The sequence below is a fragment of the Tiliqua scincoides genome, chromosome 2 (genome assembly GCF_035046505.1).
Source record: "Tiliqua scincoides isolate rTilSci1 chromosome 2, rTilSci1.hap2, whole genome shotgun sequence".
Lineage (NCBI taxonomy): Eukaryota > Metazoa > Chordata > Lepidosauria > Squamata > Scincidae > Tiliqua > Tiliqua scincoides.
Genome location: NC_089822.1, coordinates 209,924,356 through 209,946,829, shown reverse-complemented (window position 1 = coordinate 209,946,829; position 22,474 = coordinate 209,924,356). Strand labels below are relative to the sequence as shown.

The 22,474-nt window shown below is 41.2% G+C and overlaps 1 protein-coding gene across 2 annotated transcripts in view; it reads left to right on the top strand.

The window, feature by feature from the left end:
• The window catches only part of SFMBT1 (Scm like with four mbt domains 1), a 95,629-nt gene that overhangs the window by 38,832 nt on the left and 34,323 nt on the right, over nucleotides 1–22,474 (top strand). For both annotated transcript variants that reach the window (XM_066614938.1, XM_066614937.1), the window contains exons 2-3: nucleotides 15,564–15,719; nucleotides 20,782–20,876. In XM_066614938.1, coding sequence (XP_066471035.1) covers nucleotides 15,692–15,719; nucleotides 20,782–20,876 — 123 coding nt within the window. In that variant the 5' untranslated portion in view covers nucleotides 15,564–15,691. The remainder of the gene's footprint in view (nucleotides 1–15,563; nucleotides 15,720–20,781; nucleotides 20,877–22,474) is intronic.

Here is a 22,474-nt window from a genome sequence, read left to right as displayed (position 1 = left end):
CAGCCTCTGACTCCTCTTGCTTCTTGCCTTCTTCAGATTCCTCCATCTTGTGTAGCATGTGAAAGAATCTGGTCTATGTTTGGAAACACTCACACTAAATCAATAAACTGACATGTGAAAGGGTAGAGAAGCTTGTTTCAATCCGGGCAAACCTTCAGTTTTAGAAGTCCATAATAACTGTGATAATGACAGACACAATGGAGCAGCTGCAGAAGCAGAGACTGAAACTGATACTGATAATTGCAGCTCAGAAAATGATTCTGATTAAATTTCATGCCCATTCATTGAAACTTAGTCCCACTCCCTTCTATAATAATAATAGTACAGGTATTTATATACCGCCTTTCATGGTCGTCAGATTTCTCCTCAGACTTTATTTCAAGGCGGTTTACACAGGCAGGCTATACTAAATTCCTATAGGGATTTTTACAATTGAAGAAGGTTCTGTCTACACTTCCCTCCTCTTCAGTTCTTTTTATGAGAATGGTTTTTTATTTTATTTTTAATACTGTGGAGAGGAAATATGAATAATTGTTACTTCTGGATTTTTATAAATTGTTTTGTGGAGGTTTTTTGTCTGTTCCACATAAACTAGTAAATGGTTCAGGAGATTGTTGCTCCATTTGTTACAATAACAAAAAAATATTATAAAGTAAATTCTGTTTGTAATAATTGTTTGGATACATTATATTTTTAATATGCTAGTTGTGATAATTTTATGCCAAGTCAAATTGTCCATAGTCATATTTTATGTTCATAAAGTAACAGAATGACTTTCAATCCGGAAAAGAAAAAAAAAGTGCTACTGTAGCATTTTTCTAAATTTTTCCAAAAATTTGTTTTTTCCCCAATAAAACTAGAAAAAAGGGTTTTTTCCCGAGCTTCAAAATTTCTGGAAATTTTACATCTCTCAGCACACTGTGAGCCAAACTAGTTATGGGCCTCATTATGAAATGTGGCCAGATGGGGGGGGGGGGAGTTCTTTAAGTAGCAAAAGGGGGCTGTGAAATGTGATGAAACTGTGATGAAGGTGTAGGGGAGCTGTAAGGGACACCGAGGTGTTGATCCCACTTGTGCCCTGGTCTTGTGTGCTATTTTTACTGCCCAATCCTTCGTGGCAGAACCACTGCCAGAACCAGTGGTTCAGAACTGTTCTAGTGGTCCAACACACTCTACTGTGTCATAAACACTGTTCCAGAAGTGCATGTAGCTACGCACATCTGGGCTGCTGTCAGATAGCAGGGGCATTTGACAGCAGCAAGGAGAGACCCAGATAAATTGTCAGGGGATGGATGGGTCATGTAGCCTTGGTGCAACCCAAGGCTAGTGACATATGCTGAATATTATCCCCTCCAGATCCTCCTGGCCTATCGCCTTTGTCTCCTTGGACTTCCACTAGCTTAAGAACTGTCACAGGTCTGAGGAGACCCATTGCTGATTGAGGGGGCTTATGGAGGGATAAGGGATATTTTCCTTTGCCTCTCCCAAGTCTCCTGACTACCACCCCTCACCACAGCATGCCATGCAGCCTGTTTTCATGCAGCTGCATCCTGTGATGGGAGAAAAGGATAGAATTGGACTGCTTGCTGGGAGAAGAAATGGAAGCTTTTCCACAGGTTTATAAGTTTTTTGTTACTTATAAAGAAAACATATCCCATCCAGCCATGTTGCAAAGTTAGATGCATTTATAGTTTGATTCCAAGTATATTAATGTGACAGCACCTTGATCTAGTGTTTGCTTGTGCTGTGTTTGTGGGTTTGCTGCATGAACCCAAAAAGTGTTGAAGCACTGTTTCTGTAAATCCAGGATACACCTTTATCTGGGATTCATAATATGTAGTGATATTTGGGGGGGGGGGGTGTCCTCCTGCATACATACTCTAAGAATTGCTCTTAAATATGCAGCGTGTTGCCCATTGCATTTGGGTAATGGCAAAGGAAGATAAAGCTGTGCTCCTTCTGTACTCCCTAACTTGAGAAGATTAGCAGTCAACTTCCTTGAAATCCTATTTGCAAAAATATAGTGATGTTTTCCTTGACTGATGAGCAACTTTTCTGTGTGAGGGATACATTTTTATCTCCCTTTTACTAAACTGCACTGTTGCACTTATTTGAGAATAATTCTTCTGGAGTTTGTATGCAGCAGGGCACAGTAAATCAGTACAGCATTACTGAGCTGGTTCAAATAATACTTTTTGTGTTCTTGTGTTGTGACCATGTCAGCCAAATTGACAAGAGGGCAGTGGCTCTTGGCACATCCCATGATGGCTTCCACTTGGGCACCCTCCACCAAACAGAGCATGCTCTTTGCTGTTTATATGGGATGGGGTAGACCAGAGAGACCACATGGAGATGGTTCTCTGGGGTTGCTGGGGAGAAGCAAGGCAATTTTAAAGAGACACAAGAGGAGTAAAGGGCAGACAAGAAAAAGAACTTGGCAACTTCCTGGCTATGAGCCTGTTAAGAGAGTAGGAGGTGGCTTGAAGGACTGAAGCATTCTAACACATAGATTAGCAAAGTAATATCTAGGTGGCACTGGAACAAGCAGTGTGGAAGTTCTCTTAGAAACAGATGAAATCTGCAGGAAAGGGCTTTGGTTGCTTGTGCTGCTATAAAGGCTTAAGGCTCCCTGTCCTAGAGAATTGTAAAGAGTAAGAGTAAGGAATGGGCTGAGTTAGTGGTTGCGAAGAATGCTGTATAGTTGGCGACTGTTTTGTTCGTGGACCCTGTATTCCAAAAATAGTCAAAGAGCAGCAGAGGAAGGAACAATCCATTTAAAAGAATTGAAGAGGAACATGGACAAAAATACAAGAAATGCAAAAGGAGGTATTGGGCATACATTGAGTTTCTGATTTGCCTCAAAGCTGGGAGAAGCGATATACATTATAGTTCTAAACGCAGAAATGGTATGATGTGAGATGACTGTCATATCCTTGCTGGCATAGTAGTTGCACTTCCAAGTGTGTTACTCTTCTTTGCATTTTGGCTTTGATTGTGCATTTGTGTTTAGCTGATGTACAGCTGGCTAGCAACATGGTGTGGAATATGTGGTTGGATGCATATGGGCTCATAGTTGATGTTGCATTGATCGGTTTTTACTGTTTGGTAGGTTTAAAATATTTCTAAGCTGCTTTTCTACTAGGGTGGTGCATGCAATAAAAATGTCAAAAAGTACAAAATAGTATGACTGAATGCCATATAGCTCCACTTTTAGTTTTCTTCTGGAAGGTGAAATCACTTTTCATACAAAGTCCATCCTATGTTCAGTAAATTGGGGGGGGGGCGTGAGCAGTACCCGCTGATGCCAGTGCAGCTGCTCATTTGGCTTTCATGAAAAAGCCATCCACCATGGGAACAGGGGCTTCTGGTTAACCATAGTTCCTGCTCCTTGTTGTGTGCAGTTACCTTGTCTTTCTCATGAAAACTGAATGTGCATAGGCAGACACTGGTGGACATGGCAGGCAGACTTGGTCCTACTCTCCCTCCCCATGTTTACTGAACTTGGGCAGGTTTAATGGGAGGAGAGCTTAAGCCATTTCTACCCAATGTTGCATATACGCAACAGGAACCAAATGTGTACACTTGTGGGCTAGGCAAAAATTAGTTAAGGAACAATGGGCAATATAAAATTATTGTAGCACAGTGTTTCTTTTGATTTGTTTTTACTTACTTTCTTGTATGGTTAAAGGAAGAACATTTATACAAAGATTTACCATATCTTATACTGACACAAAGCATGAAATTGCAAGTTACATGAAATTAATATTCAGGTAAAGACTTCAATGGAAGGGAGAAGTGACATGCAGATTGCCATAAAGTTTAAATATTGTTTAAATCCCTAGCTTTTGCTACTACTGTCTCATGTATCTCTCACATGTATACAGAAGATTATGCATTGACAGCCTTTACTAGTTGATTGTTATGGAGCAAATATCACAATTCTAAATAAATGGAAGCACTTTGGAAATCATATGACAGAAATGGTATTGCTGGGAAAAAATATTTCTCATGACTAGTTAGAACATTTCAAAACTTCTCTGAATAATGGGTCTAACAAAAGTATTTGTGAGCAGTTTTCTGGCTTTTCACACACCAACAAAACCACAAACAAACTTTGCACATTTGAATCCCAATTTATTTGTTGATGTGACAATGAAGGCAACCTATGGTGATTTTTACATCAATTTTGGGTTATGAATTTGTTTGAATCCACCCTTATATGGTTCCAACTGGTGTCTTGTTCTGGAGCAAAACAGAAGACTCGAGTTTGGGCTTATTGAACAACATTCATAATAAACAATATTGGTTAATTTATCACATCAAGAAGTAATGTGCAAATAAAACTGCATAATGAAGTTTTGAACATTGAAATGTATTGTTGACATCGTTTCTAAATTAGTAAACTATTTAGGTGCTTGTTATCCGAGGCAAACAGATTCTCAGCCACACAGAATTCAAGAATTGCAGAATGCCACCAGAGTATTATAAGTAGGAGATTTTCTGGCAAATGGTTAACCTGGCCTATGTAAGAACCCCCTAATCATTTTACCCAGGTGGCTTTCTTCCATTCCTTAATCTTGTGTGGCTGGGAGTATATTACTGTACATCATCTCAGTACAGCAGCTTTCTAAACTTTCTTTAACTCTGATTTTATGCATCTGAAGGAGTATAGAGGAGTGAACTGAAAATGTTGGGGAACCCCCTCAAACTTTTTATCTGTCTGTTTTAAATCTTGACATGGAGAGTTGGCATTATATTTTGGATAGGAGGGGCCACGTTTGCTTCCCTGCTGTGTCCTTGCCAGTGAATTGATTTTCAGATTCAAGGTTTCTAGCTTTGCCTTAGGTTAAACCTAGTGGTCACCAAGCAGCCTGTTAGAAGTGTTCCAGCCTTTTAAAGCTTTCATAATTGAGGAGGATGGTGTGGATTTTCAGCTGCACAGATCTTGGTGAAAGTATGCCTTGTCACATTAATTTTTCTGTATCAATTAAAACCTACTCAGCCACTTCAGCACATTTTCTAAAAGTCTACCCAGCAATTATTGACACATGTAACTGAACTTGTCTTCAGGGGGTCCAACTCAATAGGTGAAGGCCTAGCATCAGTTGTAAAGATGCATTGAAAAATTTATGATAACTAAAGTAAAAAATGCAGGGTAGAGAGAGCCATATAATGCTGCAGTTGGGATGGGTCGCCTACAGAATTTCATCAGCAGCAAATAAAATGTGAAGGCCGGCGTTTAGTCCTGGGTTTCAGACATTCTGAATGCTCATAGTTCCAAATTGGCATCAAATTGAGTGCAAGTTCTCTGGAACTGTGAAATTTATTTTCATATAGCAGACTGAATATCTTTCAAGTGTTTGGTCCTCTTCTCCCTGTCTCGCTTCTGCTTCAATTTGCCAGTTAAATCAACACCACCTTTCACGTTTTAAAAGGTTTGTTTCAGTGCTTTCACACGGTCACTTCCTTCTCCCACTTTATACCTTGCAGATATAATTTGCCTGTGATTAAACTCGCTGCGATGTCGGTACCTCTTGCAGTTTTGATTTCTAAATAATTGGGTAGCTCTTAAAATGCACTATTTGTATTGACCTGGAACCTATCTTATATGAACTGCCTGTGTCTGATCATAAATACAGCAGCCATTGTTTGTTCAGAATTGCCATCCCCATTAAAGCTTCAGAGAACATCTCCTCTTAAACACTTGTGTCGCAAGAGGTTTATCTAACATTTATTCTCCCTGATTCCATCCTAGCTATGAGTAATGGAATTGCTTGCCTAATGAGTTCTCTTTGGTGATTTTTTTCTAAATCATTTTTGCAATGTTGCAGCATTTCATAGCAGCAGGGTTACACCTGAGTGGTGCCTTAGTATGAATAAATAGCAGAACAAGATGAGGATATAATTTGGAGAACATTTCCTGTTCAGGAACATCAATTTGAAATAAACAGTGTAACTGCAGGAATGGACCGTAAATGTTTTCGGCATTCCCCCCCCCCCACTCAGTACACATGCGCCTGTATTCAAAAGTAGGAACCTTGTATTAAAATTTCAAGTCAGTAGTTAAGCATCTAAATGAATTCTCAAAACTTTAAGAGTACAGCACTCAACTGAAACTGCTTTAGTAATTTGAAAGTTACGGATGTTTTGAAAATCTGATAATTCATACAGACAAACTAGAAGAGAAGACAACAATATTTATAGCCGCAAAGACAAAAGTGAGATGGCGATTCCATACATAAAGAGCTGCTTTGCAAGTTAACAGCATGGAATAGACTAGCAAGTCACATCCTGGTGCGTTAAGTCAACAACAAATTTTCCTTCAAAATGCCTGGGTTCCTCCCATTTTTTGCAATGTAAATAAAGGATGCGCACACCAGCAAATCAAAGCCTGGTTCACTTGTCAGTCTCTCATTGCCTCAGGGAGACTGTCTTTTATTTTAAAGTGCTGCATATATGTTTGTTCATTTAAATGCTCATGTATCATTTTTAAGAAGTGTTGGGGAAACTGTTTCAATTATGAGAGATAATAGATTTGTAATGGCACACTAACCAGTCAGTACTATGATTAGCTGGTTTTTGCTTCAGAATTGCAGAAATGGTCTTTCCTGAGCAGAATGTGGTGACTGTGTTTCTCAGGTAGCTCCACTAGTCAACAAATATGAAGTTCATTTATGCCCTTAATTGTATTTGTCTTATCTGTAAAGCCTGTTGTGCCAGGTGGCTTTGAAAGTATAGCAGTCATGGAATAAGAGTACAGTACAGGTCCTTTTATGAATTGGTGACTGGTGAAAAGGACAGAAAGCAGAGAGTAGGAATAAATGGCATTTGTCATAGCAGCAGGAGGTCCCCCAAAGATTTGTATTGGAACTTGTGCTTCTTAACTTGCTCTTAATGATTTGGAGTTAGGGATAACAAAGAGATGGCCAAGTTGGCAGATGTTATTCTGGGTAGTACAAACCAAAGCAGGTTGTGAAGTGCTCTTAAAGGATTTCTGCAGATCGGGTGAATGGGAAACCAAATGAAAAATGCATTCATTGTCAGTAAAGGTAAAGGTATGCACATTGGGGCAAAAAATTTCAGCTTCACATACAGGATTTGAGCTGTTGGTGGTGAACCAGGAAAGAAATCTTGCCATTGTGGTAGATAGCTCAATAAAAACACTGATTCAGTGCCTGACAACTGTGAAGAAGGCAAATTCTTCTTACAGTGAAATCCTAACTTGTGCTGGAACGGGCAGGCCAGTAGACCTGCGCTGTATATGAAGTGCAAGTTTGGGGCTGACTTCGGGCTAGCCCGGAGCAAAGAAAAATAATTCCCCTTATTCTGAGTAAAACCTCAGTAGTCCCAGGCTGCCAAGCTAAACCTTGGTTCAGTAGAGCAACTCCTGCCCTGCCAGATGGTTTTGGAGAGGTCTTGCCCTAAGAAAATGCTGTGACAAGTCACACTATTCTTGGTCAACAAATTGACCTATTAAACAAGACCAAAACAAAATAACATAAGAGTCTTGTTGGATCAGGCCAAGGACCTGATCTTTTAAACAAGACCAAAACAAAATAACATAAGAGTCTTGTTGGATCAGGCCAAGGACCTGATCATCTAGTCCTGCTTCCTGTACCTCTCAGTGACCCCTCCCAGATGCGTCAGGGAGCACTCAAGAAAACATGATAGATGTATCTTGTTACCCCTGCCTTGCACCTATCTCTGAATGCTAGACTTCCTATAAAATCCAAATGTTGCATATAGTCATCATGGCTTGTAACTTGTGATAGACTTTTCTTCCATAAATATGTCTAGTTCCCTTTTAAAGGCTTCTAGGCCAGGTGCCATCACAGCATGTCAAGGAGCTCCACAGATTAATTACATGCTAGATTGAAAAAAAATTCCTTTTGTTTGTTCTAACTTTCCTACAAGTCAATTTCAATTGATGTCCTGTGGTTCTGATGTTATGAGGGAGGGAGAAGAACTTCCTTCTGACCATGCTGTCCATCCCCTGCATCATTCTATGTCTCAGTCATGTTCCCACTCAGGTGCTTTCTTTTATGCCTGAGGAGCCCTAAATGTTGTAGCTTTTCCTTGTAAAGGAGGTGTCCTAGCCTGCTAATCATTTTGGTCACTCTCATCTGCACCTTTTCCAGTTCCACTACAGTCCTCCCTTTTAATCTGGGTTCAGAAGCCAGTGAGTTTTACTCAGTATGGTGCCAGTCCATTGGGTAGCATTGTGCCAGTCCTTTCGGTAGCACTATGTACTACTGCACTCAGTCGCTGCACACATAGTAAATTTTCCATGTGTGCATGTTACTTATGCCCTAGTATTCATAGTAACATAATTTACATACAAGGAAAGGTTATGTAGGCATGATTGAGACTTATAAAGTTATTCATATTCTGGGAGAGAGCATTTTCTTCTCTCTCTCACTATTGCAGTATTACAGTACGGGGTCTCCTGTGGGAGATTTTGGATGGTGGTGCTTCAGACAGTCCATCATTTGTGGAATTAGTTGCCATAAGATGGGGCACTTGTAGTGATGACCACTAGCTTGAATAGCTTTAAAAGAGGATTGTACGAACTCATGGAGGGCTGATCTGTCAGTGACTACTTATAACTAAACCTATGATGACCTGTTTGCCTGGAAGCAATGGTGAGAGAAAGAAGTATGCCTGGAAGCAATGGTATGCCTTTCTCTTCAACTTCTGCTCTTCCCAGTAGCAGCTGGTGGGCCACTGTGGAAAGCAGGATGCTGGACTGGATGGGCCTTTGGCCTGATCCATTAGGGTTTCTCTACAAGTTGACTAATAGTCAAATTCAGATCTGTTAACATGCTTCACCTGCCAGTGTTACATAATTAAAAAGAGTGAAAAACAAAGGGAAGGGGGAGAGCACTTTTGGTCAAGAACAGACGTTCCTACAGAAATGGAGTGAACACTTCTTCCACCTTACACTGAGAATTACGTAGCTGTGTGTTTGTGATTACAGTGTGCTAGCGATTACCTTTTAGGTGCATGTTCAGATAGGTAGCATTGTGCTGATGGCTGTTTTTAGAGTTCTTAGCAGCCTGGGACTAAGAAGGGAACACCTTCTCCCATATGAATCTGCCCATCCTGTCAGTAGTCCTTCAGAGTGGTCTTTTGGCAGATTTCAGTCTTCTGCTACTCTAATGGTGGTAAGTCATGAGGGCCTCTTTTATTATGGACTCCACAATTTATTAAAAAAGCATCAAAGCATGTGGTGCTTTATATAGTGTAGAAGAGACAGGTCTCTGCCCCAAGAGTCTTGTGAGCTATTGACACAAGAGACAGCAGAGAAGGGGTCGGAGGCAGGTGTAAACGTGGGAAGCATATACAGAGGCGTTGCTAGTGGGCTGCACCGGGTAATGCACACAAAGGGGTGACACCACTACTGGCCAAAATTTTAAAAATCTTGGTATTTTCAAATAATAGCATCTTGTTATAAAGCAATTGATGCGTAAGTTCATGCAGAATGCAATGAAGCAAACCATGTTGAAATATCTCTATTCTATCAAAAGTTATAGCCAAAAAAAAAAAAAAAAACAGCAGGGAAGGGGCAATGGTGCATCACCATGCCCACTGCATTGGAGAAGGTCCATCATAGGATTGATGTGTTGGCCTCCCTCACTGGGTGACGCAAACCCTAGTGACGCTACTGAGTGTGTATATGATTTGTTTCAATTACATATACCTAGCTTTACACTGTCATTCTACACACACTTTCTTGGAAGTAAGCCCTGTTGAGCACAGTAGGACTTGCTTAGTAGAAGACATGAATAGGATTCCTCTGTTAGTTGCACTAGGAAGGGGGCCAAGGTGTAGTGCCAGAGATCTTGCAGGATAGGTGAGTTTTAAGAAGATACTTAAAGGAAGCAAGTGGGAAAGCATCTTGCAGGTGTTCCAGGATGTAGTTCCAAGCAACAGAGGAAAAAGGATGGAGACATTTGAGGGAGGAGACCTTTAGACAGATGAGAGTGGTGAAGCTAGTAGGATGAAGTGCACAGGAGGAGTGTAGTGGGCTGAGAAATAGGGAGGAGCAAGGCCTGTTTGAGCTTTGAAAGTAAAGGTCACAGTACGGGATTTTGGAGTGGACAGGAATGTGACCTTCCTCCTTCCCCAGTCTGTGATTTGTACCTTCTTTGGTATCTTCAGCTCCAGGTAAAGGTCTTTTTTTTTTTTTAGACAAGCCTTTGTCAGCCTATTACAGTCTTTCCAGTATTACATTTTTTTTCTGTCTGTAACTTGTTGCTTGTAACCTCTGTTGGCCATTACACTTTACATCAGGGTTTTCAAACTGGGGCGTCGCGACACCCAAGCCTGTGGGCTGTGGCCCCTGCACCCTTAAGGGGCGGGGGTAGCCAGGAGGCAGGGAGGAGACTGTGGCGCAATCCCCAGGATCGCACCGCTCAAGGGGCTGAAGGGGTTTGGGTGCACTTGTCTATGCGAGTGTCTGCAGGGCTCCCGGATACTTTAGAAGTACTTTTGAAGCTTTGGGGAGCTCCGCAGACAATCAGACAGAGTTCCCCACACCCCCGGGAGACTGCAGGAGGCTCTGGCAAGTGCACCCAAGCCCCTGCATCCCCCTGAGCAGTGTGATCCTAAGAATTGTGCCGCTGCCTTCCCCCTGCTCCTGCAGTGACTTACAGTGGTTTTCAAACTCCCTGAGTGTTTGAAAACTACTGCATTACATTAAATCAGGAGTGCGCAAACTCTGGCCCTGGGCCACTTGCGGCCCTCAAGGACTCCCTGGGGATCCCTGATCTCCAATGAGCCTCTGGCCCTCTGGAGACTTGCTGGAGTCCGCGCTGGCCTGCCGCAACTGCTCTCAGCATGATGGTCAACTTTTTGGCCTCTTTCGTGAGCTGTGGGACGAGGGCTTCCCTCCACTGCTGGCTGTTTCATGTCTGTGATACAGCAGCGGCAGCAAAGGAAAGGCTGGCCTTGCTTTGCGCAAGGCTTTTTATAGTCCTTGTGTTATTGCAAGACCTTTATTCATTCATACAAGTTTCATCTCTAATATATTCATTTATGTAAATTTATTCAAATTTGAAATGTTAAATTAATCCCAACACAGTGTCAGAGAGATGACGTGGCCCTCCTGCCGAAAAGTTTGGACACACCTACATTAAATGGTTGTTGGTTCTTGGAGTCAATTGCAGAGTATAAATTTAAAAAAAAATGTATAGCCAACTTACTGGAGTGTAAAGGAATAAATGAGGCAGACATGCAAATGTTTCACTCTATGGATAAAAGCCATAGGTGCAGATACTGTAACAAAAAGCACAGAGGCAAAAAGAGCATTTATTTGAGACCCTTTGCGTAAGATTCAAAGACTTCCTGTTCTGTTGAACTATTTTCTGATTAACACTTCACACAGATGTGTACCACGTGAAGGACTAATGTGTTGAATGGTGAGTGCTCAGTCTGTTTTGGTCTTTGTAGTGTTTATGATGTATGAAATGTGCACACACAATTTGTTGTGGTGATTCATAGAGGCCTCAGTTGTGATTCAGTGTTCTGTGTTGGCATGCAGCCATTTTCTGGTCTGTCCATTTTGGGTCCTACATTGATGGTGATTACCTTTGTGCAGAAATCAGCAGGTGAAGCTTTTCACAGCGCATCTGTTGTTGTTAGAAAGCATAAGAGCAGACCTGCATACTTCTTAGTCAGCTGGCAGTGCTACTTTATAACAAGACCTCTAGCCAAGATTTCCCAGCCCCTGGGGTTTGCAAAGAAAAGGCAACTTTAAATCCTTTAAAGCTAAAATGACTTTAAAATGTGTGGATAATTGCAGTCCCATCTGAAGTGGTTAGTAAATAAGAAGCCTTATGTTTTCCAGTGCTCTATATTGGTTATATATTTGTATAATTTGATTTTGTCACCAATCGGGGCTTAAATAAAAATAAAAGAGATTTGTGCCCAGATGCAGTTTAATATATTTAAAGCCAAGTCTATTTACTAGAACACTGAAAAATAAGCCAGGTTCTCTCCCAGCCATTAAGCTACTATTCAAATACCCTCCCCCATTGCCAGCTCTGCCAACTGCCACAGAACACTCTGGTTCCTCCTTTCTAGAGAACTCTGGCATCATAAGTGCATGTGCCACTGTTGTGGCCATTCAGAAAGTCTCCATTCTGTTAGTTGATAAAAGCTGTGATGGCTTTATGACATGCAAGAAGCCATTTGTCTTTGAAAATTCAGTCTTGGTAGGTTTCTTCAAGGCACTAAATAAAGTGAAGACACTCCTTGTGGAATCTTGTTGCCAGTATGATCATGCCTTCCTTTTGTCTCTATCACTTTGAATTTCCTATCTCTAAATTTTGGGATTTCCCATGCAAGTTAACTATCTAGCCCCTATTAATCTTAATAAGTGAGAACAAAAAAAAAGTCTTCTGGGTAGAATAGGACTTTTATGAGAGATCAGTGATTCAAGGATAGGATCAGGCAGCTGCGCCAGGGATGCTTTTGAGACTCCATGTGATCTTATGGAATGGTGGTTGTTCATTTCTTCTGGATCTTAGGGTGTTTTCTTCCTGTTCTTGTTCAATCTGAATGAGGTTGTGCAGCATTTTAAAGGAGACGCTGTGGGTATGTTCTGATGCTCTTGTTTTCACTTGACCTGGGCCGCTTCAACTTTGAGGAATGACCAGATTTGGATTAGCTGCTGAAAACTGAATCCAGAAAAGATTGGAAGTCATGATAGTTTCAAGTGAATGACCTGTTGTGCTGTCATCTTCCTATTGAGAACGTCCCCCACACGTCCTGTTAATTTTTTTCTAAGTTACTACTTAGCCAGTAGCTCTTATAAGTTGGCTTCAAATAATTTAAAGCTCAATCCTACCCTGCACAGGCACAGCCAGGCTGCATAGCCTGTGCACAGGTTAGGAGGTAGCTGGAGATATTTAAGGGGATATTTTCTCCCTTAACTCGAGCAATGCCCTACTCAACCTTGTGGGGCTACTATATAGGTGGGGGGAGTTTGAGCAACCTGGTTTACCACCAATTGGGTCAGCAGGGGGTGTTAAGATGGGGGGGAGGAGTCCTCCACTGATCCTGGGCCTGGTCCACCCCCTCTTGCCCAGAAACACCCTTCCCCGCCTCCGAAACACTCTCCCAGCATCCTTTCCCAGCCCCTGCACTACTCAGCGTGAAACTCACCTCTGCCAGTGGTCAGGGGCTCAGTTCCAGTGCTGGTAGGTCACTGCAGGTCGTCCTGTCAGCACTGCTTCCTTCTGACTTATTGTTCAGCACTTTGTGGTACAAAGCTCAAATACAGTAGCACTTGCTGACATAGCAGCCACTGCACCAAAATAGGACTAAATAGCAAAATAGTGCAAATTAGGTCAAAATAGCAAAATAGTGCACTTCCTAAAAATAGGACTGCACTGTCAATGAATCAAAAGAACTCTCAAATGATCACCTAACTATAAATATTGCATCTATAAACAAATGTATTGTGAATGCTTTTGACTTTGTTTTTACAAAAGCAAGATTCAAGTAGGATACTATACAGGCGTGTGATGCAATAGAACAAATTCAAATTGGGAATAGATACTCCCCCCTCCCCCACACAAATCTTTAAAATTTAGGCTTATTTTCAGTCCAAATTCAGTTTAAATTGCCAGATTAATTTTTTTTCCCTAGTTAATAACTTTATTGTGTGAATGTTTAACATACAAATATAGTATTGGCAGGATTTCCCAGAATCCTAAATTATTTGAACTTCTAAAAAATCATGAAGCTAAACTCTGCTTGCCACTCTCTGTGGAACATTCAGAGTGTTTTATAGCTTTCCAGTGAGAGATCATCTTGGCATTCGACTTACTGTAGGGATACAGAGTAAATTATATAGGTCAGAATAAGCAGAGCATTGTAATGGGAGTTTGGTTTTTAAATGCCTTGTGTCAGTGTTCTAAATTTAAGTAAATATACATGCTGTGGTAACTTTATAGAAAGGAATTAAATCATATGTTGACAGGAGAGAATAGATACATAATGAATGTACAAGACAACAAAATTAAGTATTTGAACTTCTGTCTTGATGCAAAAAAAACCCTACCATGTTTACAATCCTTAACTATTTTGACTTTTATTGTATCTGTAAGTCACTGTGAACATACAGACCAAACGTCGTTAGCTTTGTAGTAGTTCATGTAAATTGTTAATTATCTTGTTACCCAACAAGAATATGCACACCAACATCATTCTAAATAAATATTTGTGTTTTTTTAACCTGGTTTAGCATATTCAGTCAGTTTCATTGGGGTTAATTATCATTCAGTCAACTCTAGTCACAGCATGACTCTTGTCATGAAGAAACCTATAATTTCATTCATTTATGATCACAGCTATATATAAATATCAAGGTGACATTCTTGTTAAAGGTTAGAACTTTAAAAAAAATACATATTTGGCCAAGTTTTAGGTACCTTGAGATCCAGGCTAATTTCTAATAATTGGTCTTGAAAAGCAATAGGTTAATTTTTATGGTTACCTCTGGAATTATTTGCCATAGTTGCCTTCTGATCTGCCCAGCATGAAATTCTCTGGGGCATGTTTCCTGAAGTATAAATTCAATTATCACTGGGTAGGTTGACAATTAGGTGATTAAATTCAGGCAGGAAAAAATTCAAAGCAAACTGATATCCCAATCATATAGATAGCTACAGTGATACAAAGAGTGACACGTCCAGGATTGGAAACATCTTGAACTATAGGGATCATATATTGCTGCAAAAGATGGACAACTATTTTGGAGTGCCAGTTATAAGAGAGTTTGTGTGTTGAATGTTTGTGTTTAGGTGCCTGGGTGACCACACACCTGAAATTATTTTTCAGCTCTGCTTGCATCCATATTATGAGATCCATACATCATGCATGGCTATTCCTTTGCCACATAAGGTCTTATTTCCTTTGTATCTGATACCTCTGTTTATGAATATAGACTTAAGCTGCTGTGCTGATGCTATACCTTGAACTGGCGTATGGGCTCAGGTCAATCACAACATAGTTGTGCTGCTGTAGTCCCAAACCTACTTCTCTATATTGATTTGCCCTACAGTGGCTTCATATGATTCTTCTGTTAGACTCAACCATCCTTTTAAAAAATATCAGCCCGCGTTAAAACTACTGCAGATATTTGCCACATGGAGAATGTTTTTAAGCTTTTTAAAAAAGATTTTCAGAAGATTTTTTAACCTTTGTATACCATAGCATGTCCTTTAATTGAAAGTGTTCTGTCTTCAAATGATCTAAAGTAGCATAGTTTCAACAGGTGAATAAAGGATGAGTAATGTAAAATTAGCAACATTCCTGCATGCCTTAAGAGTTGAACTGGAATATTCAATTTGTATTAACCTTGTTTCTTTCTTTACCATATCTAGGCACCATCTGTAAGCCTGTAGAGCTAGATAGACTAGTTTCATAGCTAAACACCACCCGGGAAAGTTTCTCTTGGAATTTTGCTTGCTTCTTCCATTATTATGAAATAAAACAATCAGTTGTTCTGAATAATTGGGCTACAAATAAAAATACGTTTACATTTTTCTTCACAGTTTTTGTCTAACATTTTGGAGGCATATGCAGAAGCAGTGACAGTGAAGAGCAAATGAGATCAAGGCAGTGACTGGGTTGTCTCCCACGACTTCCTCCTCCCAAGGATTATTGTCTGATTCCTGCTGAAATGAATGGAGAACAGCAGCATGAGACAGGTACTTCAGTTGTGGAGCCTGCAAATGCAGGTATCTTCTCAGTTGCAATAGTGAATTTCATTTATGTGATGATCCACTGGCGTCGCTAGGGGAGTGCGGGGTGTGCGGGCCGCACTGGGTGACGCGCACAGGGGGGTGACGCGCACTGGGGGTGACGCACACTGGGCAGATGAGGCGCTAAAATTGCGGTGGTTAGGCATAACCCCATCATATTATATACCGTTGGATGCGGAATTTTGAGTGGAATGCAGTGCAAAAAACAGAATGAAATATCTCCTTTCTGTCAAAGTTATGGCCGAAAAACTGGAGAACAAAAAAATGCATGGATGCCTATGGAAAGTGAAAGTGAGCCGTATCGCGCGTTTACTCGCAAGTAGGTGAATTTGCCTTAGTCCATTGGAAAGGGCAGGCTGAGAGGAATCTAACAACACCAGAATGGTCCTGATCCAATGAATGCAGCCCCCAAAAACACCTGAGAAGGTAGTTCCTCCCTCCAAGCAGATCAATGTATTGAGCCCTATAGAAAGTGAAACTAAGCCTCACTGTTGCATTTACTCGCGAGTAAGCAAATGTGCCTTGGCTGGTGTGGAAAATCAGGTGAATGGTCCTGATCCTATGCACCTGCAGCAAAACAAGTGCTCTAGAAGGCAGCCTCCCCCCCCCCCCCCCCACTAAAAAGAATCAAAACAGAAGCTTCAGCTGATAAGGTGAACATTTTTGAGACTTGCAAAGCCAGGTGGATCCTGACAGTGATCTGGTTTAAACAGAAATTCTGAAATTGAACTGGGCACTGGGTAGGGCTGAAAACCTTACTGATTTTGGAGGGGGACAGTGTATCTGCAGGCAGGCTACAGAGGAAATTCACTTGGTGGAACAGGACTGGCTTCTGCTTATTTGTTTTACTTTTATACTGACTTATTTTAATTTGCCTGATGATGTCACTTCCACCATGACATCGCTTCTGGTGGGTCTTGAACAGATCATCATTCTAAAAAGTGGTTCCCAGTGCTAAAAGTTTGAGAACTGCTGCAATAAGGTGTTAGTAAGTTGACACCCGGGGGTGTGTGTGACACCAGTAGTGACCAAAGTCACTAAAATCACAATTTGGAGGAATAATACCATCATGTTGTATATCAATCAATGCGTTATTTCATGCAGAATGTGTTCTATCTTTGTTCTATCAAATGGCACAGCCAAAAACCCGTGGGAGTGAAGTGATGAATTACCACGCCCACCACCTGGGGTGTTGCCCCACCCACTGCACGGGGGGGGCTGACACGCTGGCATCCTGCACTGGGTGACGCGAACCCTAGTGACGCCACTGGATGATCTTGATATTAAAGTTTTGATTAGTTTTGATATTTAAATTTTGATTGATAAAGTTTTGATATTTAAAGATCTTGATTAAAGTTAAAATTGCTTTAAAATAATACAGATCACATACATAGTTAGTCTTTCTCTTAATTTACATTTTTTCAGTGTGCATGCTTATATTATTTATTGACTAATGCACTGACTGAACTATGCACAGCTTTTTGTCTCCTGCAGTTTTCTTGTCCTTCTCTATGAACATATGTGCTTCTTTTGTTGCTTTCCAGGTTTTCTGCCACACATGCAAAAAGTATAAACTTTACTCCATATCTGTAGGTCTGGTATTGGCAGATTCAGTTATCCGCAGCTGGGGAGGGGTGTCCATTACAGTACCTTTGATTTTTGTTAGTAGCACTTGAAACGCAGGTGTTTCTTGCTTAACCAGGTTCACAGAACCTGCTTTCTGTTAATGATCTGTTAGTCTCTTCCCTGTAGCATGCAGGCTGGTTGCCTGCATGTCCCATTCTTCAGTAAAGCAAGAATGTTGCTTGGTTAAGCAAGACCCGTGGTTCAAGCACTACTAAAACAAAACAGATGTAATGGGCAAAGATGCTGCCTATATGCGCAACTTCTGTGTCCTCTCCCAGAACTGAAACCCCCCCCCCCGATATGGGGGGGGAGTCTGTACATAGCTTGCAGCAACCAACCCTTTAAGAATAAATTCTGCAAATTAAGCTTATGCACACATAATGCTAAACTTGGTATAACACTAAACCTCTTTCACTTGAGAGCTTATGTTTTGTGATTTCTCTGGTACAACCACAAGCCACATCTTCATTTCAGAAACTGGAGCTTCCGTAATGCCTATTGTGGTTCATGCTCTGTGGCCCAAGATGTTGTCAGTTGTCCATCTGAGCATGTGTGCCCTCTTTTAGAGAATAAATGTCAAAATAAAGTGATTAGCTCTGAAGTGTATTTAATGTGGGTGATGCAGTTTGCCTTAAATAGAGCCTTGAAACTAGAATTTTTGTGACTCTTCGGGTTTGGCATTCCTCCTACTCCCTTTGCTTTCTCTGAATGGAAGAGTTCGTCCTTTATAAGAGTGAATGTGCCAAATGCAGTAGAAATTGTTCTACTGTCATTAGTACTAACCCCACCCATTATTTACTGCCATGATACTATTATAATAGCATGAAGCTTAAGTACTTACTATTTGCATGCCTTTGAATTTGCAAACTTGACATTGAATTTCCTGATATTCTTCTCTGTCGTGTGTGTGTGTGTGTGTGTGTGTGTGTGTGTGTGTGTGTGTGCGCGCGTGTGTGCGTGCATTACATAACAGTCATGGAAGCATCAAAACCTCACATAGACTTAAATGGCAATTGACCTGGTTATATTTGAAGTAATTTCTCAACACAGTGCAGAGTGGCTTTCTAATTTAGTTCTCTTTCTCTTTTAAACTTTTGAGCATTCATTGTAACTCAGCTTTCTGGAGAAGCTGTTCACTAATTTTAGGCTAAGCTGTACATTTGGCCTTTGGCTTCTTTCTGATTCTTCCGTATTTGTGCTATTGCAGTTTTAAACATCTCTTAAACCACTCAAGCAGCAAGATGTAATTTGTTTTTAAATGAAATTGTGATTCTTAAGTGTGCAACAAGAATCTGCTTTGCCCTTTGTCCTTCTGCATATATTGAAATAACTGGTGCTGAGAACATTTGTGTCGGATGTTTATCGTCCTTTGCCAACTTAGAGGTAATAGTGCTCATAAGTGATTTCTTCCTGTGGCTTGTCAAAACAATATTGTAAGGCCTTGTTATAAGGCAAGAATCTGGATGTGAGGAAAGGTGATTTTTAAGCATGATCTTTTAAATTGGCTGTGTCTTTAAAAATACATGAAATATTTTAATAAATATTTTTGCTAGAACTTGTTTACTGAGTTGTTACCTGCTCTAAGTGTCTGTATGGAGGGATACAATCCCTGTATGGAGGGATTGTAGCAATCTGACAAAAACACAATTCATCTTTCCCATCTAATACTTCAGTACACACCAGGCATTCTGTGAAATGTGTGTTATGTAGAATTATAGAAAATAATCATTTGCCAAAGCTGTCTAGTTATTCCAGGTGCAACTTCAATTTAAATTTCTTCTAGCAGTTGAATAGTTAATCTGAGACTATCCAAGAACTCATACATTAAGCCAGATTGGGAGAGTATATTATGGCATTGATATAGCCATTGTAGGGAGAGTGTACAACCAGGCATAATGAGTTATATTTCTGCTGAAGGATTGACCCAGTAAGATGTTAAATTAGTATAGTACTGATTAGAAATAAGCCACAAGCCAGATTTGCTTGTGAAAAACTGTTGCTCTCTTTTCATGTATTTGGATGTTGCTAAGCATCTACCACCCAGACCATTAAATTAAAGTTCTTTTTTTGTTGACCATTTTGTTGATTGCTATTCTCTGCTTTTTGCCTGTGCTTTTAACCAGTTTAACATGCAAGTTCTTATTTCTTTCAGAATTGCCATTTTTTTCTATATACATGTCTTGGATCCCAAGCACACTGACAGCTCAATCCTGAGCTGCCTGTGGCGCCCAGGCTCAGTGGCACCAAGAAGGGCTGCCGCAGGATCGTGCGCACCCCGGGCTACCGTGGGAGGCGCCTCAGGAGAAGGGGACTTTTGTCCCCTTCTCCCAGGTAAGATAAGCAGCCCCGCAATGGGTAAAGGCAATGGATAAAGGGTGCAGAGCCCTACATGAGTGCCTTAGATCCTGCGGAGCAGAGCTCCACAGACCCTCCTTCCTCCCTCCCCTGGCACGCCTCTAGCCCGCCCCCTCCCCAAGTCATACCTCCCCGTCACGCCCTCTCTCCGCCCCCCCGCCGGCCTCCCCCCTCCCCGGAATGTCTCCTCCCCGTCCCCGCCTACCGTGCTGCTGCTCGGTGGTCTGGGAGACTGCCAAGCCGCAAAGCTGGGCAACCGTCCTGTGAGCCGATCACTGGCTGGCGCTGGGCTAGCACAGGCTGGAGCCCAGCGGTGAGGCATGTCCCCTGAGCTGTGCTGCCGAGCACAGGATTGGGCTCTGAATCAGCATAGGTGCTTCAGTCAGGCTGCAGTCCTAACCACTTTCCTGAGAGTAAGCCGCATTGAACAAAATAGGACTTACTTCTGAGTAGACCTGGTTAGGATTGTGCCCTAATTTGCATTACTGGTTGCCATTAACTGACATAGTAAGATTGGTGTATGTGGTGCTGTTACTGTATTTGTATCTGTGGTGTAAAATCACTAACTTAACACTAACATGCACACACATTCCAAAAGTTGTATGACGAACCTCTTTTGAAACTAAGGGAAGTTTAAAAAGCAATTTTTATTATAGGAATGTGTCCTTCAAATAGAATAACTGAGGACTCCATGGGGTGTGCCCATTCATTCAGTGTATCCAAGCTATAGTAGCTGGGAGAAGCTATTTTCTGGGTGCGTTCTGAAACTTAGCTTTTTCTATTTGAGAGATTCTTACTGTGATATCTTCCACCTAATTTCTGATTGTGTTCTTGGCTGGAATATTTTTCTCAATTTTCTTCCCGCAAAGAGACACTGTGCTACTTTAATATTAATTATTTGATTTCTTACTACAATATATTAATTTCCAAAGCAAGTTGTAAAATTTCTTCTACTAATGGTTGTAGAATAATAGGCCAGGTGCTTTTATTTAGTAGAGGCTGTTATACTGTTTCTGCCTTTTTGTAGATGCAGGATCTGGTGTGGAAGAAGCTGACTTCAATTGGGATGAGTATTTGGAAGATACAGGAGCAACAGCAGCACCCCATAGTTCATTTAAGCATGTAAGTAAGCATTTAGTTAGCCTCTTTCCCTTCTGCCTGCATGTGTTCTTTGAGATCTTTCACAAAGCCATAATATGAAAAAGCTCTTGATTTCAATCTCTGCAGAATCTGAATGCATCTCTGAAGGTTTTTTACAACTTTGGATTGTGGTGGTCGTCCCCCCTCCTCTTTTTGGACTTTAATTTCTTCAGAGGTGCATTCTGATTATTCAGAATCCTCTCTAGTGCCAATTGGTGACTGTTTTATATTTTCCAAGGTAAATGGCCATTGTTTTGTTGCTGCAATAGACTTTATTATAATCTAATTACTCTGCCAAGAGCAACTCTTGGATCATCTTCTTAAGACTGTCACTGATTGCAAATGCAGCTTGCATGAAGCCCTTTACCAACAACATCTTTCTCTTTTCTCTCCTTACTCTCCTTTTACCCTCTAGCTTGGAGAGGAGTTATGTGATTCTTGCAAACTAAGTTACTACTTTGCAACATTTAGTTGCTCCTAATAAAGGTAGTATACGAGGGTTGCTGTTTTGCTTTTATATAATTTCATGGTTTCCATGGTAATGCTTTCATTTTAATAATGTGCAAGTGGCGACTTCCACAATAGTCTAAAGCCATGTACAGTAGTTTAACTGCTATGAAACTAGTTGGAAGAAAATGCTTCTCATCCAGATCTTTTGGAAAATGGGTGGCAAAGACTCAACCAGAGTGCTAGGTTTTGGAATGCTTTTGTTTTTACCTGATACTCTAGAGGAGAACAAGGAAGGTATTGATTTAGGAGTTAAACCTGGAAGATCCAGGTTAAAATCCCTGCTTGGCCATGAAGCTTCCTGGGTGACATTGGGCCAGTCACTATCTCCCAGCCTCATCTACCTCACAGGGTTGTTGTGAGGATAAAAGGAGGGGAGGATCTATGTATACCCCCCTGAGATCCTTGGAAGAGTGGTATAAAAATATGAAAAATAAATCAGGGGTGTAAAACTTGTTTCATACTGAATAACATTCACAGCACCTGCTGAGGGCTGGAAGTTATGTCTATAAGCAGGAAGTGGCATCATTAAGCAGGTGTTGACCAGAAATAAGCACTTTTTCCTCACTTAGGAAGTCATTATCTGCAGTTGGCAGAAGAGAAGATATGTGAATCCTGATCATATTTTCAAGATATGGGTATGCCCAATTATCACCCGGGCTCCCCATTCAGCAGGGGCTGCTTCAGCCAAGGCATTGCTTCATAGCTCAGCAGCTGAGTGGTATTCTGCAAAATGATGTTTCAGCAAAAGTGGCATTGCTGAAAGGGTGGCCCATTTGATAATTGAGCTCTCACAGCAACCTCTCCCTTTATCAACCCTCTTGGTCTGCCTCTTCCAACGTAACTGTTTCTTGCCTTTGAGCCCTTCTTCCATCTTTTCCTCCTGGCACTTCAGCAGGAATTGTGCTGGGAGAGCCCAATATCACCCTTTTAGCAGTGACACCTAGGCAGAAGTGGAACTCCTGAAAGGGTGGCCCTCATGATAATTGGGCTATCCCAGTGCTGCCCATTCAGCAGTGCCTCTTCTGCCAGTGTGTCACTTTGCAGCTCAGCAGCTGAGAGCTGCTGATGGT